The 19,165-nt window shown below is 36.3% G+C and overlaps 1 protein-coding gene across 6 annotated transcripts in view; it reads left to right on the forward strand.

The window, feature by feature from the left end:
* Positions 1-19,165, forward strand: part of WRN (WRN RecQ like helicase) — a 145,340-nt gene that overhangs the window by 37,870 nt on the left and 88,305 nt on the right. For all 6 annotated transcript variants that reach the window (XM_059384322.1, XM_059384320.1, XM_059384324.1 and 3 more), the window contains 4 exons: positions 149-221; positions 6,253-6,367; positions 15,659-16,061; positions 18,808-18,873. In XM_059384322.1, the coding sequence (XP_059240305.1) occupies positions 149-221; positions 6,253-6,367; positions 15,659-16,061; positions 18,808-18,873 (657 nt within the window). The remainder of the gene's footprint in view (positions 1-148; positions 222-6,252; positions 6,368-15,658; positions 16,062-18,807; positions 18,874-19,165) is intronic.

The raw sequence follows: 19,165 nt of genomic DNA on the forward strand, positions 1-19,165 counted from the left end.
TAGATCTTTGTGTAACATAATAAGTTGAATGCAGCCTTTTGGGTGCTTTGGGAGTCACTGTTGATTTTTCTAAAGATGGGACATAAAGCCTTATTTTGGTTACCTTTAGCAAACTCTTTTCACTTTTCTGCTTTTTTTTTTTTAATAGGCTGGTCTCATCATTTATCAAAAATTAGAGATTTTAGGTGATGCTGTACAAAGGTTTGCTATAAATAAAAAAGGTATGTGGTGCTCTAAAAATACAAGATAAAATTTGAATTTACTCTCTTGTGAGGTTTATTTCCAAAAGTCAATATTCACGCATGTGCAAACTGTTTAGTATTACAACTCCTTGAGTGTCTGAACATTGGGGTGTGAGATCTCTGTGGCCCAAGATTGGAGTTTCAGGCACATTACTCTTGGCAGAGGAGGACTTACTACTGCTTTGTCACATAGCTTTTCATTAGGCTTCTTTGGTTGGGGCTTTGTGGGTTTGAAAACATTAGTGACACAACCAGTTATCTCCCAGTCTGGAGATTATTACATCCTTGCTATAAATATTTAAAATGTACAAGTTACTTTATAGTGTCCTGGTTTAAATTTCTCATTTTTTCTAGGGTAAGATAATTGCTGTTTTCCTCCAAAAAGTATGGCCACTTTGTTCCACTTCCATGCTTTTCTCATATGCCTCAATAGGTCAGTGATAGCTACATACTCTACACAGTAGAGTGAAAGAGCATGGGCTCTTCCTGTGACAGAAATCAAAGGGGAATCCCTGCCATGTGACTTGAGATTTACATGTTTCCCCGTGCTTGGAGTATAGATGATAGCCCCATATCTAGTGCATAGAATAGTGAGCACTAAGGAACAGACTATTTTGAGCACCTGTATTGATATATATAGAGTTGTTATTCCTATTCTTATAGCTTGTTTTGGAGATTTTAAATAATTGTGTTTGTTAAGAGGTTAATTAAATTAGTGGTTTTGCTAAATAAGTTTAAAGATAAGGTGTGACCTCCTCATATAAAATTATGTTGTACCCTTTTTGATTACCATTAAGAAGGGATTCATGTCCTTTGTAATAGACCCTCCTTCTTTACCTAGTAAGGTAGAAGACTCCTTAGGCTTTCTTTCTTTCCCTGGAAAGTCACTTCTGTTGAGAGCTTACTGACTCTCTATAACCAAAGGTACTGTGGCTAGAAATTATCTTGCTTAAATTGAGTAGATGATATGTTTTTGAAGCTAATCTGGAGAACAATATAAAACTTACTGAAGTCATAACAGAAGTCAACTCAACAGAGGGATTCATGGTTTTCTGAATCTGTGGTTTGCCATATTACTTCTAGGGCTATACTTACAATTTTGTCTCTGATTAAAATGCTTCTAAGGAAATGTTTAAGGTATTTCTCACTAAAGGACCATATGTTTATAAGTCGCTACAAGAAGTCCTGGTATCTGTGTACCTGTCATTTCAGTACTGCATTGTTTGACACACACTTTTATTCTTTATTGCATTATATGTGTGAATATATTTTGACATCTGAAGTGAGGTACATTGACTAGGATCCTAAGTGAATTGTGACAAAGATTACCACTCTTCTTTTTTTTTTTCCCCCTCCCTCCCTTCCTCCCTTCCTGTTAGGAAGCCAGAGGTATCAGCCTCACTGTTGTTTAATTTCCCTGGTGTATTTATACATGATGTATTCAGATGTCCACTTTTAGTTATAAAATTGTGTTTTTTCTTCTTACTAAAGAATTAAAGTGGATTATAACATCAGGAAGTAAAAGGATATTCACACATTGTTTCTTCTTGTTAAAATATTAGCTTACTCCAGGATGGTAGCTAATAAACGCTGAACAATATAGTAGATAAAAATACATTTACTCATTTATTAAAAATTGTTGAGGACTTTATGATAGGGGATACAGTAATGAACAAGATACTCATGATCTGCTTCCCAAGAGGGAAATCTACAGGTTTGTAGGGGATATAGAGATGAACAAAGGAGGCATGGCTATAGGGAGATGAGTCTCATGATGTGGGAAAATAAGGCACTGTGGTTAGCACATAGGAGAACCATCTGATGCATATTTGGAAGTATTGCAGTATTTTCTGGAGGAAGTGATGTTTAAGGTGAGACCTGAAATAGGAACCAGAGTTAGGTAGTGGAAGAATAAAGGAAAAGTGTCATAGGCACAGGAACCAGCCGGCACAGAAAGAGATCATAGGATCGATAGGCAACTGCAAGTAGTTCAGCGTGGTGAACTGTTAAATATGATGGAGTGCAGGACAGAGACGCAGAACAAGGAGAGCAGATAGGCTATGTTTACATGAGTTTAATTTCCTCCTAAGAGGTATTAGGGGGTTTAAACACAGGAGTGACATGGATTATATTAAAAGAAAAAGAAAAAAGGACTAACTTGGGCTGTAGAGTAGAAAATGGATTGTAACAGGGCAAGGGTTACAGTGGGAAGGCTCGTTAGGAGGCCGTGAGAGCAATCCAAGGGAGAGGCGGTGGTTACCCGGCTTGGATGGTTGTATTGAGAATGGAGAGAAGGGGATAGATTCAAAATTCATTTAATAGAGCAGTAGAGTCAGCAGAATTTGGTGTGATGATGAGAGCCATGTGTCAAGGATCATTCCTGTGTTGCTACCACAAACAAGGGGTGAAAACCATTGACGAAAAGGAACAAGCTTTGGAGCTGAGGGGTCACTGTTGATTTTAGAGATGTTAAAGGAAAGAGGGCTGTCAGAAAGGTGGAGGGGGCCAGGTGGGACTCCGATATCCAGGTGGTAGCTCAGAGGACAGCTTTAGTTAGAGTAAAGAACTGGGACAAAGAATTTTGAGGAACTCTTAGTATTTTGTCTTTGCATGGTGGAAGGGATGACAAAGGAGTTGTCTACCACTGGCGTAGAAGGAAATTAGGAGATATGGTGTGCAGAAAGCCAAGTGAAGAGGCATGCTTTACGTGGGAGTTATCAACCTGTTTTAAGTCCTGCTGAGTTTGAGAAACTGAGGATTTAGAATTAATCATCAGTTTTGGCAATGCAACAATCATTTGTAACCTTTGACTCCAGCAGCTTTGGTGTACTAGGTGACAGAAGAGTGTTCTCTGGGGTAGAGTGGTTATTTGGGGCATGTGCTATTAAAACGGAAAAGGGTTGGGGCACCTGGGTGGCTCAGTCATTAAGCATCTGCCTTCAACTCAGGTCATGATCCCAGGATCCTGGGTTAGAGTCTGCATTGGGCTTTCTGTTTGGCATGCTTTGTGTTCCTTCTCTTGCTGTGTCTCTATCAAGTAAATAAAATCTTAAAAAAAAAAAAAAAAGAAAAAAAGAAGGGTCACAGGCTTTGGGAACATGGAGGTGCTATAAGCAGAGCAAGAGTGGAGTAGTGGGGTGGTGTGAGTAGAAGTCATACTAACATGACTAGAGAAGTTACTAGATCCAAGGAATGTGAGGAAGCATGTATAAACAACTTCTTTTTTAGAAGATTTGTTTGTGAGGGGATATTCATTCATGCATATGACATATTTGTTGGATGTTTATTATGAATCAACACAGTTTCAGTTGTGGGGGAAAGTGCCCTTAACACAGGAGATCAAGCACCTTCACTTCATTTCACAGAATGCGCGAAGGAGCCACATGAATATCTGAGGGAAGAATGTAACAGGCATTCCTTATTTGAGGAACAGTGAGGAGAACTGAGCCGAAATGAGTAAGGGTCAGAGTGGGAAGAAATGAGGCTAGAAAAGGAGCTTGGGCCAGATGGACCATTTAGGGCCTTAGGGGTGACTATGGCTTCATATTTTATTAATCACAATAAATACAAAGTAGAGTGATGGGAAACCCTTAGAGAGTTTGGAGCAGGAAAATGACATGATTAAATTTTAATTTAAAAGGGTTTTGTTTTTTTTTTTTTTTTTGGCTGCTATAAAAGAGCAAGTGTTTAGGCAGGGAAGTCTATTAGACTACTCTAGTAGTCCAAGCAGGAGATGACAATTGTTTGGATTAGGCTGGTAGCAGTAGAGATGGTAAGAAGTGGTAGAATGTGTAAATGCTTTGAAGGTATAAATTGTGAAGGATTTGCCAATGAATTCTCCGTAGGGGAAAGATCCAGAGACTGAGAGGACAATAAACATATTTTGGTTGGATCAGCTGAGTTAATGGAAGGATCAGTTATGGTGGAAAGGTTATGGGAAAGGGGGATTGGGTGAGAAAAATCTAGATTTCAGTTTTGGATATGCTAAATTTTAGGTGCTTATTGATATTCAGGCAGATATCACAGTTGGAAATGTGATTCTGGAGTTCAGGGATAAGGTTGAGATTGGAGATGTAACTTTGGGAAACATCAAGATACAGATGGCAGTTAAAGCAGTGGAAGGAGATGAGATGAAAGAGGCAGTGACTGGAATAAAGAACAGAGGAGGTCCACATATTGATATCGAGGGCATACTGACATTTAGAGATCAGGGAGAGGAGGAAAGTGCAGTGGAGAAGGTCTAAGAAGAGGTGGTGGTGGAAGACAGAGTGTCAAGATGTGTTGTGTCCAGAAGCCACAGAAAGAACGTATTTTAAGGAGGAAGGAATTATCAGCTCTTTCAAATAGCTGAGAATCTGAAGGAGATGAGGAACTAGACCTGACAATTAGATTTGACAGCGTGGAGGTCACGGGATAATCTTTCCCAAAGCAGCCATGCTGTGCTGGTTGGGGTAAAGGCTTAGGGGAAATTGGGAGTAGAAAATTTGGGACCATATGTGTGGACAACTCTTTCATGGAATTTTGCTGTAAATAAGAGTAGTTCCGTGAGTACAGACTAATTAGCAGATTGCAGGGCGGGGGGGGGAGATGAGATAGTTTCCTTTTTCTATTTTCTTAGTGTGATGAAGGGTGAAGTTGTTCCTTGAGTAAAAGGAGGAGAAAGCAGATGTTAGAGGCTTGGAGAGAAAGAAAGAGGTATGAAATATTCATCTTAATAGTAGAAAAGTGGGAAATACAGAATATTTAGCAGTCTACCGAGAGTTCCTTTGAGATCTGTGTCATGAAGTTAAAGCGAGCTGAGTCATCTTGGCTGTGTTTTATCTTCAGTTATAGTCAGCTGTGTGACTATAGGCATCAAGTAGGTAAAAGAGCTGGGTTTAATTAGAGTAGGGGTTTTCCTAGATAAAAAGTATCATGGAGGGAGGAAGGAGCAAAAGAGGTCAAAGTCCTACAAGGGGATGATGATTGTAATATGGGCAAGAAAGGAAAAAAAGACTTGGTGGGGAGTGGGAGTGGGAAGAAAAAGGTGTATGGAAAAGGTGCTGCGATCAGTGGATTCGATTCTGAAAGTGTGAAGGCATAGTTGTGTTGGGGAGGGCATCCTGGAAGGCAAGCCAGCATGCTGGTGTTCCGAGGGCGGGTGGAATGCTTACCATTGAAGTTTGGAAGTAGTGACTTTATTGGCATTCATAAGGTCAAATGTCTAGGAATGGGTGGCTGAGGTCAGTCGAGGAAAAGATTGTTGGAAATGGAAGGATCAAAGCACTGAAAAGGCCACAATTTTAGGTGGAATTATCACAGGAGTAGCAGTGAAGGGAACGACTGTGTGAACCAGGCAGTGAAATCTTCAGTGAATGAAAGATGTGATTTTGAGGTCGAAGTATGCAGCAATCAGGAATAGCAGATGGGACTTGTCACATGCTTCAGCGGAGCTGGACTTTTGAGGACAAGAGAAAATGGTGATGAGCTCTAAGGAACTCTAAGCAGGAGAAGGGTTCGAGGAAGGCAGGCAGGTGTGGTGTTGATGGAGAAGGATGTGCCAGACAGAATGAAGTTGAGAGTTTGGAAGATGATCGCTGATTAGAAAGGTTTGCATTTTATTTTGGTCATGATTGATGAGAAGGGAAGTGAGGCTTGGCTGTTGGCTCAGGTTATGTTTACTGAACTATGTTTCGTAAGTAAGAGCCTGCAGAAATCTGTTCTGATTTTGAGATAGTGTAGATGGGTTCAGTTTCTCATTTCTGCCTTCCTCAGTCTAGATTGCTAACCGCTGGTTGTAATGTGTATGAATGTAGATCATTTGGAATTTATTCTAAAATTCAAGTAGCAAAAATCTGAAAGGGAAGTAAAGTGACTGAGGTGACATGGAGGTAGAATAAAGAAATTCCTTTTGCTGGAATTTGCTTAAGGAAAGAAAATGAAAATGGAACCCTAACACTGTTTAAATAAATGACTAAATAAATCCCTCTGCTTTGTGGTTTGAAAATTAACATTGATTCTTTTTGTCCAGAGGAGGAGATGCTACCTAGTGATGTGAAGAAACAACTGACATCAATCTCTGGGAATATGATGGATCTGGCTAAGCATCTCCCTGACACTTGGAAAAAAGTGGAAGATCCGCAGAGGTTAAATATTACCTGTTTTTATCAATTCTGTTTGTTCTTACTTCACATTCCTATTTATAAAGAATTACTGTTTGTTAAGGTAGACTCAGAAATTTTTTATTTAAATTCCATCTAGTTAACGTATACTATAGTATTAGTTTCAGGGGTAGAATTTAGTGACTCATCAGTTGCATATAACACTCAGTGCTCATTACATCATGTTCCCTCCTTAATGCCCATCCCCCCACTTAACATCCCCTCCAGCAATCTTCAGTTTGTTTGCTGTAGTTAAGAGTCTCTTATGGTTTGCTTCCCTCTCTGTTTTTGTCTTATTTTATTTTTCTTTCCTTCCCCTATGTTCATCTGTTTTGTTTCTTAAATTCCATAGGCGGATAAAATCACCTGGTATTTGTCTTTCTTTGACTGAATTATTTTGCTTAGCATAATACCTTCTAGTTCCATCCAGGTCGTTGCAAGTGGCAAGATTTCATTCATTTTTTTTTAAAGATTTTTAAAACTTTTTATTTGAGAGAGAGGGAATGAACAGGGGGAACGACAGGCAGAGGGAGAGGGAGAAGTAGTTTTCCTGCAGAACAGGGAGTCCAACTTAGAACTTGATCCCAGGACACTAGGATCAGGACCTGAGACGCAGACAGACCCCCTACTCCACTGAGCCACCCAGGTGCTCCTAAAGATTTCATTCTTTTTGATGGCTGAGTAATATTCCTGTGTGTGTGTGTGTGTATACACACCACATATTTATCCATTCATACATATATATGTGGATATATACCTCATCGTGTGTGTATGTGTGTGTGTGTGTACCACATCTTTATCCATTCATAATGTATGTATGTGGATATGTACCACATCTTGTGTGTGTGTGTGTGTGTGTGTGTGTGTACCACATCCTTATCCATTCATAGATATATGTGTGGATATATACCACATCTTTATCTACTCATAAATCAGTGGACATCTGGGCTCTTTCCATATTTTGGTTATTGTGGACATTGCTGCTATAAACATTGGGGTGCAGATGCTCCTTTGAATCATTATGTTTGTATCCTTTGGATAAATACCTAGTAGTGCAACTGCTTGGTCATAGGGTACTTCTATTTTTAACTTTTTGACGAATCTCCATATTGTTTTCAGAGTGGCTGCACCAGTTTGCATTTCTGCTAGTAGTGTAAGAGGGTTCCCCTTTTTCCACAACTTTGCCAACATCTGTCATCTCCTGAGTTGTTTGTTTTAGCCATTCTGTCAGGTGTGAAATGCTATCTCAGTGTGGTTGTGATTTGTATTTCCCTGATGCCAAGTGCTGTTGAGCATCTTTTCATGTGTCTCTTGGCCATTTGTATGTCTTCTCTGGAGAAATGTCTGTTCATGTCTTCTGCCCATTTCTTGCCTGGATTTTTTTTTTTTTTTTTTTTTTTTTTTTGGTGGGGGATGTTGGGACTGCTAAATTCTTTATATATTTTGGATATTAGCCCTTTGTCTGATAACTCAATATCTTCTCCCATTCCATAGATTGCCTTTTAGTTTTGACTGTTTCCTTTTCTGCACAAAAGCTTTTATCCTGATGAAGTCCTAATAGTTCATATTTGCTTTTGTTTCCCTTACATTTGGAGACCTGTCTAAGCAAGAAGTTTCTGTGGCCAAGGTCGAAGAGGTTGTTGCCTGAATTCTTTTTTAGGATTTCTATGTCCTATGTCAAGTGATGGATTCCTATGTCACATTTAGGTTTTTCATCCATTTTGAGTTTATTTTTGTATGTGGTATAAGAAAGTGGTCTAGTTTTATTCTTCTGCAATTTTCCCAACACCGTTTGTTGAAGAGACTGTCTTTTTTCCATTGAATGTTCTTTCCTGTTTTGTCGAAGATTAGTTGACCATATAGTTTTGGGTCCATATCTGGGCTCTCTGTTCTGTTCTGTTGATCTACATGTCTGTTTTTGTGCCAGTGTCATACTGTCTTAATGATTACAGCTTTGTAATAGAGCATAAAGTCCAGAATTGTGATGTCTCCAGCCTTGGTTTTCTTTTCCATCATTACTCTTGCTGTTTAGGGTCTTTTCTGGTTCCATACAAATTTTAGAATTGTTTGTTCCAGCTCTGAAAAATGTTGATGGTCTTTTGATAAGGATTGCATTTAATGTGTAGATTGTTTTGGGTGGTGTAGACATTTAACAATATTTGTTCTTTAAATCCATGAGCTGGAACATTTTTCCATTTCTTTTTGTCTTCCTCAGTTTCTTTTGCAAGCATTGTATAGTTTTCAGAGTACAGATCTTTTAGCTCTTTGGTTAGGTTTGTTTCTAGGTATCCTATGGTTTTTGGTGCAATTGTAAGTGGGATTGATTCCTTGCTTTCTCTTTCTTCTGCCTCGTTGTTAGTGTATAGAAATGCAACTGAGTTCTATGGATTGATTTTATATCCTGTGACTTTGCTGAATTCCTCTATCAGTTCTAGCAGTTTTTGGGTGGAGTCTTTAGAGTTTTCTACATAGGGTATCATTTTGTCTGCAGGGAGTGAAAGTTTGACTTCTTCTTTGTTGATTTGAATCCCTTTTATTTCTTTTTATTGTCTGATTGCTGAGGCTGGGACTTGCAGTACTATGTTAAATAATAGTAGTGAGAGTAGACATCCCTGTCATGTGCCTGACCTTATTGGAAAAGCTCTGTTTTTCCCCCATTGTGGATGATATATGCTGTGGGTTTTCTGTATATGACTTTCATGATATTGAGGTATGTTTCCTCTATCCCTACATGGAGGAGGTTTTTAAATCAAGAAAGGATGTTGTATTTTGTCAAATGCTTTTTCTGCATCTATTGAGAGAATCATATAGTTCTTCTTTCTTTCATCAATGTGGTATATCACATCAATTGATTTGCACATATTCAACCACCCCTGCAGCCAAGGAGTAAATCCTGTTAATGTACTGTGGGACCTATTGGCTAATATCTTGGTGAGAATTTTTGCATCTGTGTTCATCATGGATATTGGCTGCAAATCTCCTTTCTAGTGGGGTCTTTGTCTGGTTTTGGGATCATGGTAGTGCTGGCCTTACGAAATGAGTTTGGAAGTTTTTGTCCATTTCTCTTTTTTTTGAAACAGTTTCAGAAAAATAGGTATTAAATCTTCTATAAATGTTTGGTAGATCTCCTTTCGGAAGACATTTGGCCCTGGACTTTTTGTTCAGAGATTTTTGATTACTGATTCAATTTTCTTTCTGGTTATAGGTTTATTCAGGTTTTCTATTTCTTCTGTGTCAGTTTTAGTAGTTTATAAGTTTCTAGGAATTTATCCATATCTTCCAGATTGTCTAATTTGTTGGCGTATAATTGCTCATAATATTCTCTTATAATTGTTTGTATTTCTTCGGTGTTGGTTGTGAGCTCTCCTCCTTCATTCATAATTTTAATTTGGGTCCTTTCTCTTTTATATTTGATAAGGCTGGCTAGGGGTTTATCAGTCTTATTGATTCTTTTAAAGAACCAGCTCCTAGTTTTGTTCATGTGGTCTACTATGTTTTTGATTTCTCTATCATTGATTTCTGCTTTGATCTTTATTCTTTCTGTTTTCCTGCTGGATTTAGGCTTTAGGTGTAAGGTTAGGTTGTGTATTTGAGACTTTGTTTCTTGAAAAAGGTCTATATTTCTATATTTTTCCCTCTTAGGGCTGCCTTTGCTGCATCCTAAAGGTTTTGAACTGTTTTCATTTTCATTTGCTTCCATGTATTTTTAAAATTCTTTAATTTGCTGTTTGACCCATTCATTCTTTAGTAGGATGTTCTTTAACCTCCATGTATTTGTGGTCCTTCCAAATTTCTTTTTGTAGCTGACTTCAAGTTTCATAGCTTGTGTTCTAAAAATATGCATGATATGATCTCAGTGTTTTTGTACTGGTTGAGATCTGATTTGTGACCCAGGATGTGATCTCTTCTGGAGAATGTTCATGTACACTAGAAAAGAATGTGTGTTCTGGTGATTTAGGATGAAATGCACTATATATATCTGTTAAGTCCATCTCGCCCAGTGTGTCATTCAAAGCTCTTGTTTCCTTGTTTATCTTTTACTTTGATGATTTGTCCTTTGCTGTGAGCAGATTATTAATGTTCCCTACAATTATTGTATAATTATCAGTGAGTTTTTGAAATTTTGTTAGGTTTATATAATTGGATGCTCCCAAGTTAGGGGCATAAATATTTACAATTATTAGATCTTCTTGTTGAATGGACCCCTTTATTATGATGTAGTGCCCTTCTTCATCTCTTATTACAGTCTTTAGTTCAAAATCTAGTTTTTGTGGGACGCCTGGGTGGTTCAGTTGGTTAAGCAGCTAGCTATGGCTCAGGTCATGATCCCAGGGTCCTGGGATTGAGTCCCACATAGGGCTCCTTGCTTGGCAGGGAGCCTGCTTCTCCCTCTGCCTCTGCCTGCCTCTCTGTCTGCCTGTGCTCGCTCGCTCTCTCTCCCTCTGTCTCTGACAAATAAATAAATAAAATCTTTTTTAAAAAAATCTAGTTTTTGTGATATAAAAATGGCCTTCCGGCTTTCTTTTGATTTCCATTAGCATGATAAATGGTTCTCCACCTCCTTACTTCCTTTTTTTTCCGTACCCCCTCATTTTCAATCTAGTGGTGTTTTGGGATCTAAAATGAGTTTCTTATAGGCAGCATATTGATGGAACTTATTTTTTTTATCCATTCTGATACCCCATATCTTTTGATAGGAGCATTTAGTGCATTTACATTCAGAATAATTATCAAAAGATATAAATTTATTTAGTTAATTAATTTTTTAAAAGAAGATTTTATTTATTTATTTGATAGAGACATAGAACACAAGTAGGCAGAGTGGAAGGCAGAGGGAGAGGGAGAAGCAGACTCTCCACTGAGCAGGGAGCCTGATGTGGGGCTCTATCCCAGGACCCTGGGATAATGACCTGAACCGATGGCAGCCACTTAACCGACTGAGCCACTCAGGTGCCTCAAAAGATATAAATTTAGTGCCATTGTATTACCTGTAAAGTTATTGTTCCTATATATTGTCTCTGTACCTTTTGGTCTTTGTTACTTTTTGGCTCTCTCTCTGCTCAAAGGATCCCCTTTAATTTTTCTTGCAGGACTGATTTAGTGTTCACAAATTCCTTTAGTTTTTGTTTGTCCTGGAAACTCTTTGTCTCTCCTATTCTGAATGACAGCCTTGCTGGATGAAGTATTCTTGGCTGCATATTCTTCCCATTTAGCATGTAGAATGTGTTATGCCAGTCCTTTCTGGCCTGCAAGGTCTGTGTGGACAAGTCTGCTGTCAGCCTCATGTGCGTTGACAGATAGAAATTTGCTTCAACACATGCCCACAGCCTGATCTATAAATTTGAGAAATATTTTTCCAGTGTGTTAAATTGCCCATCAAGAAGTTTAAGGCTTTTCTATCTGCTTCGTAGGATGTTTCATGAAACAAGGCAAAATAAAATTCAGATGTCCACAGAAAGGAAAGTACTTTAGATTCAAAATTGTCTTTTTCTTTTGTTTACAGGCATCTCTCATTTAATTATATTCATAGTTTGGTCACCTAAAATATATACATACAAATAATTTTTATATTGAATAGCTTCTTTTTTCATGTTTTTATCTGATTATTAAATAGGAATTTTATATAATCACTAGGCTGTTAGAACAAGAGGAATTCAGATTTTAAATGCCATTTTATGTCTGAAACCCTACATAATTTGAAATATTTGGATTAATAGACATTGGATTATCAGTGCCTTGTAGCTAACTCTGGAACCAGGACTTTCCCTAGCCCTAATTGCTGAATGACTTCTTCCAATACCAGGAATGCTCTTGAACAGTGAATGATTACAATGTAGTTATATATTGAGGCGAAAATACTTTGTAGAATGTCAAGTGGTTAGTTGAAATAGAATTCTGATTCTGACAAAATGCAGTATTAGTGTATTTTTTTAGATGAGATTTGTGATAAATTTTGCTTCTGATATTTCAAAATATGATACAGAGATTTAGCTCTTTTTCAAAGTCCCTTTTCGTCCTAGCTATTTGTTTTAATAGTTTTAATGTAACTGAGAATTTCTGAAAGACATAACTGTCAAATGGGGATGGGTAACAATTAAGCCATTTTGTATTCAATTTCACATTTTTCCTCTATGAAAGAAAAATAATTACTGTTTACGTGATGTTTACATGTATTTCAGAATTTGTTCTAGCAGTTAAACTATCTATTGAATGTAAATTATATCTCCTTTAATGCTTTGCTTTGTAATAACAAAGCTAAGATAGGTTTTCTTAAAACTTGAGAATGGGAAATACTTGATTCATTTTAGTAAAGAAAGATCTTGTCAAGTTTGTGTCAATTAAGAACTAGTTAAATTTCTTATTTCAGGTTCTTTGTAAGAAGTCTACAGTAATGCCTAACTTACCCCTCAGAACCAAAGAGGAACAAAAAGACCTCTGCATGCTAAAATACATGTCATAATCATGAATTCAAACTCATATTTAACTGTATTTCCAGTGGAGTACATGAGGGCACATTCAGAGCTTATTTTCTTCTCATTTATAGATACAGTTCGACAAGCTTAGCTATCCAGTTAAAATGAAAACAAGGTATTGATAAGAAATGTTATGCACATGACCATAGCTGGCAGTTACAGCTGGCAGTCTGTAAAGGAGTAGACAAAAGTAGAAAAATTACAATTGAGAACTTTAAAATAGAGTAGTTTGAGTTTTGTTACAGAAGGGAACAGCTTTATGCTTCAGTGGCCCTGGAAGCTATTGGATTGTACAATACTACTTACTCACTGATTTAAATTCATTACACATCTGTTGTATTGCTGTCATGTACTTAACATTCTGTTGTGTGTTGAGGCTTTCTGTAGGCTACTAATATGCATAATAACAGTCCTAGGAAAGAAGGAAATGTATATTATGTCTTACTGAAGACATCATTTGATATTTGTTGGAGTAAATAGTTATCTTATATGGGACATGCCATTCTCTGATGTTAGCACAGAATAAAGAAGCCCTTACAGTCTTTATCAATCTATAAGTCACTGTCTCTGTGTTTATGTATTACAACATTCCCATGCATTTAACGATTAAATAGTGTCACATATCTGTTCCTACTAAAGTATTTATGTAAGTTCTTATATTTGAATAACTGTGTATAATACTGACTATTCTTTATAAGATTTGAAAATTTTAGAATGTGAGAATTAGTGAGTTTTTAGATTTTGAATTTAATTTTGATTTTGTTTTTATTTATATTGATGTAGACTTGGCACTTTAAGCTTGAGCCCAACTTTGGTGCTATTTTTAGCATGGAAGAAAATCATGAAACAACTCAACATTTTTGATAGTTTTGTTACATAAATGACCAGATTTTTATTTGAATCGTCAATATAAAACTTTAAAAGTCATATTGGATTTTATTAAGTATTCTTTTCAATACAGAAGAATTAGAAAAGCTAATCAAAAGTGTTAATTAAATAGGAAAAATGTCTCTTTTCTTTTATTCTCTCCTCTCCGTCAAACTTATACTTTTATAAAGTAATTAAAAATTGCTTTAATAAACCCTATAACCAGCAGATAGTATGCCTTATTTTACACTCTAGCAGTGGTTTTCCTTTGCAGTTAACCAGGTTTGTTATAAATAGCTGTTGGTTTGTTGTTTTTTTTTTTTTTTTTTTGTCAGAGAGAGTGAGCACAGGCAGACAGAGTGGCAGGCAGAGGCAGAGGGAGAAGCAGGCTTCCTGCTGAGCAAGGAGCCCGATGTGGGACTCGATCCCAGGATGCCGGGATCATGACCTGAGCTGAAGGCAACCGCTTAACCAACAGAGCCAACCGGGCGTCCCTAAATAGCTGTTTAAAGTCACTTAGTTAGGGGTGCCTGGGTAGCTCAGTTAGATAAGCATCTGCTTTTGGCTCAGGTCATGATTTCAGGGTCCTGGGATCCAGCCCTGCATCAGGCTCCCTGCTCAGCAGGGAGTCTGCTTCCCCCTCTTCCTTTGCCCTTCCCCCTGCTCCTGCTTGTCTCTCTTGCTCATGCTCTCTTTCTCAAATAAATAAATAAATAAATCTTAAAAAAAAATAAAGTCACTTAGTTAAAATGTTATATTAGCAATTATAACTAAGGAGTTAAGAAATTCGTATTTATTGATGTACAACTTTTCCATATTTTCTTACCTTTTACAGTTTTGCACTGATGGGAAGTTTTTTGTTCAATTTATTTTCTGTTCCAAAGAATATATGTCGGGTTTTGTGATTATTGAACATGCACAACAGCATCATTTTCGAATTATAACATAAAAACCCTTATATTTTACAGTTGGAACAAGTAATTGATTGGCAAATTGAGTCATTTAGTTAAAACGTGGGATCATAAAAATTTTCTTCTAACTTAATATATTAGTGTTTATTTGTGTCCCAATGTTTTGATATTCATCATGGTTTCTTCATTAAATATAGGACTACTCTTTGGAATTCTGCAGAGTGGTTCTTGTTTAAAGCACACTCATTATGTATCATCAGCAATTTCTAGTTTTAGTTTCTTTAAAATGGAGTGGAAACAAGACACTTGAAAGAATCTGATGGCATAGTCTTAGGAGTGTTTAAGATTTTTTCTCCTCTTATAGTTGTTTTGACTATAGTTAATCAGACAGAACTTTTTAAAAAAAAGGTAATTGCTGGGGCGCCTGGGTGGCTCAGTGGGTTAAGCCTCTGCCTTTGGCTCGGGTCATGATCTTAGGGTCCTGGGATCAAGCCCCACATCTGGCTCTCTGCTCAGCAGGGAGCCTGCTTTCCTCTCTCTCTCTGCCTGCCTCTCTGCCTACTTGTGATCTCTCTCTCTCTGTCAAATAAATAAATAAAATAAAATAAAATTTAAAAAAGGAAATTGCTGTGTCTTTTAACATGTTCAGTGTAAATTTTTTTTTGTGGTCATGTGTTATTGATTTGACATATTTAATTAAATCAATTACCATAAAAAGTATATCTGGTATAAAGAATTAGTTTGGGACTAAACACTACTGACAATTAGGAAGCATACAAGTCAACATGCTTATAAGCATATATGCTTAGTAAGTATATAAGTTGAATGCAGAAGCACCTTGCTGTACTAGGGAGTAGCCAACAGCTGTAAGCATATTTGGTTATTAGGGAATGAAGAATAACTGTAATCCAGTGTGTCCTTTAAATGAAGGTCAATTTAGAAAGCTTGTACTTACAAAAAAGCATTACAACTGTGCTGGTAGTTATTGAAGTTTAAGTTGAATTACCCTCTCTTAATTTTTTTAGGATTTCTGTATTATTACGTGATATTTCAGAAAATCTGTATTCATTGAGGAAGATGATACTTGGTTCTGCCGAGACTGTTCAGTTATTACCATTGGAAGATCCAGCTGCTGACAGAGTACAACAGAAACAAATTAGAAAACAGAAAATTTTTACTGAAGTTGAAGATGATCTATGGGACACAACACTTGATAACTTAATTATACATGATGAAGGAAATGTACTTCGAAATGAAGTGAAACAAGAAGAAGATGGGCTTGAAGCTGGATTAGAAGAAGGCAATAAGTTGAAAGAGAACAAAGAAAGAATTTGTTTGATGTCGTTAGATATTACAGAACGTGACCTCCAAATTTTGGAACAGCAGGCTCAGGAAAAATTTCATAATGAGACTTGCAAATCTCCTGAGGTACTAAAAAAATAGAAAACAATTTTTATTCATTAGTAGGGGTTGGCTGATTTTTTTCTGTGAAAGGGCAGATAGTAAACATTTAGACTATGCAGATCAATTACATGTTTTCTGGTATTACTATTCAATTCTGTCTAAAAATTTAGTGTGAAAGCAACTATAGACAAGTGCAAATAAATGAGCTTGTTTGTATTTTGATGAAACTTTATTTATTTTAAAGATTTTATTTATTTATTTGACAGACAGAGATCACATGTAGGCAGAGAGGCAGGCAGAGAGAGAGAGTGAGAGAGAGAGAGAGAGGAGGAAGCAGTCTCCCCGCTGAGCAGAGAGCCTGATGCCGGGCCCGATCCCAGGACCCTGAGATCATGACTGGCAGAGGCTTTAACCCACTGAGCCACCCAGGTGCACCTTGATGAAACTTTATTAACAAAAACAAAAAGTGGGCTGAATTTGGCTTGTGAGTTATAGTTTGCTGTTTTTGACTTAGTATAATAAGCACAACTTAATGGTCTTATAATGGAAGGATTTAAAACGCCAGTACACATTTGTTGGATTTTAGTATTTCTCCTTATTTTTATGTAATAGATATAGATAAAAATAAATAATAGATAAAGATGTAATAGATAAAGATGGCTTTTTTGGATTTCCCATATTTCTACTAGTTAACGCTTCCAAACTTGATTTTTGGGAGTAGTTATATTTCCCTATACAAGATTTTCTTTGCTTACTTATTGTGAGAGTGTTTCTGATAAACTAGTGTTTTTACTCGACACTAACCTTTAGTGTTATCTGGAAAGTCAGTGACCTACGTTTTTTTCTTAATAGATTGTTGTGAAACATTTTATATTATCTGTCAGCTTCATATTTAGATTTCTAATATGTTCTGAGTAGTTTAATTTGTGAGGTTGTTTTTCTCCTGGCTAAGTTAAGGATGTTTTTTGAAATACTGAAGTTGTATTAGAGAAGAAATCTGTATTTTTTTTTATTGTAAAGACACATTATAAAATGAGGTATCATGTAGCTGTATTTTTTATCTCACTTGTTTTTCATTAGTTTCGGAAATTACCTATGATGCCCGTATTTGGTAGAATTTTGTACATTTTATTTTGTAATAACTAAGTTTATAGTTTTTAAAATTAAATTTGAAAGTCATTTAATAGGGCTGTTTCCCTCTTCAGTTTTCTAATGTCAGTCAAAAGTCTCAGTAGTTGAGAAATTCTGTTTGGTAACTATATTAGAAATCACGTCTACCAATATATAAATGCATTTAAAAAAAATGATTTTCAGACTGTTCTCATACCAACCACTTTTAAAACAGATTCCCCTTTTAGGAAATATCATTTGCTAATGTCTGCATCACGCTTTAGCTTTTTGAAAATTTCTTATTAGGTATACATTTTAAGACAGTATTTTTTGTATCATAATATAGAATTATGACCAGGATTTCATGATCTGTCATCTTTTATCCCAATTCTTGCCATTTTTATTGTGTGATAATTAGCAGTTTTTTTCTTTACTTATTAAAGATCCTATTTTAAAAGTAAAAATTTTTTTTCTTTTTTTATAAAGCTTATTTTAACATCCTTTTTTTCTTTTTTTAAAGATTTTTTTTATTTATTTGACAGAGATCACAAGTAGGCAGAGAGAGAGAGAGAGAAAGAGAGAGGAAGGGAAGCAGGCTCCCTGCTGAGCACAGAACCTGATGCGGGGCTCGATCCCAGGACCCTGGGATCATGACCTAAGCTGAAGACAGAGGCTTTTAGCCCACTGAGCCACCAAGGCGCCCCTTAACATTCTTTTTTAAGGGGCACCTGGGTTGCTCAGTCAGTTAAGTGTCTGACTCTTGATTTCAGCTCAGGTCATGATCTCAGTGTTGTGAGATCAGGCCCCTCATTGGGGCAAGGAGCCTGCTTAAGATTCTTTCTCCCTCTGCCCTTCCAGGCCCCTCAAATAAATAAATAAATAAATAGATAGATAAAAATAAAATACTTTTAAAGACTGGTTTTTGCAGATAAATTATGACTATGCTTCCTTTTCCTACTTTCAACTTAAATATTAGACTTTTGGGGTCCTTCTACATTTCTTTTATTCAGGGGTCCCATGCTGTTGGACACTTGCTTCCTGGGGATTCCCAAATTATTATAAAGTTTTCTCATATCCAAACATTGACAACAGCTGTATAAATAACTTATCTGACACTATTTTTCAAGTATTTGTAGAAGCCGTTTGTAAAATAATGATTTATTTAAAGGTATTGTTATAGTCATAGGAGCTTTTTGTGATCTTTTAAAAATGAGTGGATATAAAAGAACCAACTGTCTTACAATAGAATAGAAATTTTCAACACAGTAAAGAGGTTCTTGTGCTTAAGTTGGGACACACAGTTTGATATTGTTTAACTATTGTTGAACTTAGCACTTGTACTCTGTCTTAGATTGTGGGCTTTATATCAAGTCTGTCTCTCTTGTCTATCTTTCCAATTACATTTCTTTCTTTCTCTTTTTCTTTGATTCTTTGTTTCTGTTTATTCTCCTTTTTCTTCTTCCTTACTACCCTTTCTTCCTATCTATGCCTCATATAACCACGTAAATAGGTATTATAAATTTATCTATTAGGCAAGAAGAGGAAGTAGTCTACAGATATCTAGTGTATAGGAACTTTATTTTGTAGAAAACAGGGTATGAGGCCAATTATATTGGAAAATTAATGTTCAAAATATTTTTTAAAACATTTATCTTCTAAGGATAAAGAAGAGGATCTATCTTATGTAATTGAAAGTGATGAAGATTTAGAAATGGAGATGATTAAGGTATGTTTGAAATTATCAAAATTTACTTCCAGTTCTTTCAAAAAGGACAATTATGTAAAATATTACCTAGTTCTAAATGTCCCCCCACAATGAGATTACTATCATTTATATAACCATTAGATTTTATTTTCCGTTTATTTATTTCCGTTTATTTATTGTTTCCGTTTCATATTTGTTTACATCTTTATATGGCCTATGAATGTTTTAGTAGTAGTATACTAATTCTTACATATTATAAAACATATTCTTATCAGGTCACTTCTTTTAATCTCTTCCTGGAATGTTGGTAGTG

Source organism: Mustela nigripes, chromosome 18, assembly GCF_022355385.1.
Source record: "Mustela nigripes isolate SB6536 chromosome 18, MUSNIG.SB6536, whole genome shotgun sequence".
Classification (NCBI taxonomy): Eukaryota; Metazoa; Chordata; class Mammalia; order Carnivora; family Mustelidae; genus Mustela; species Mustela nigripes.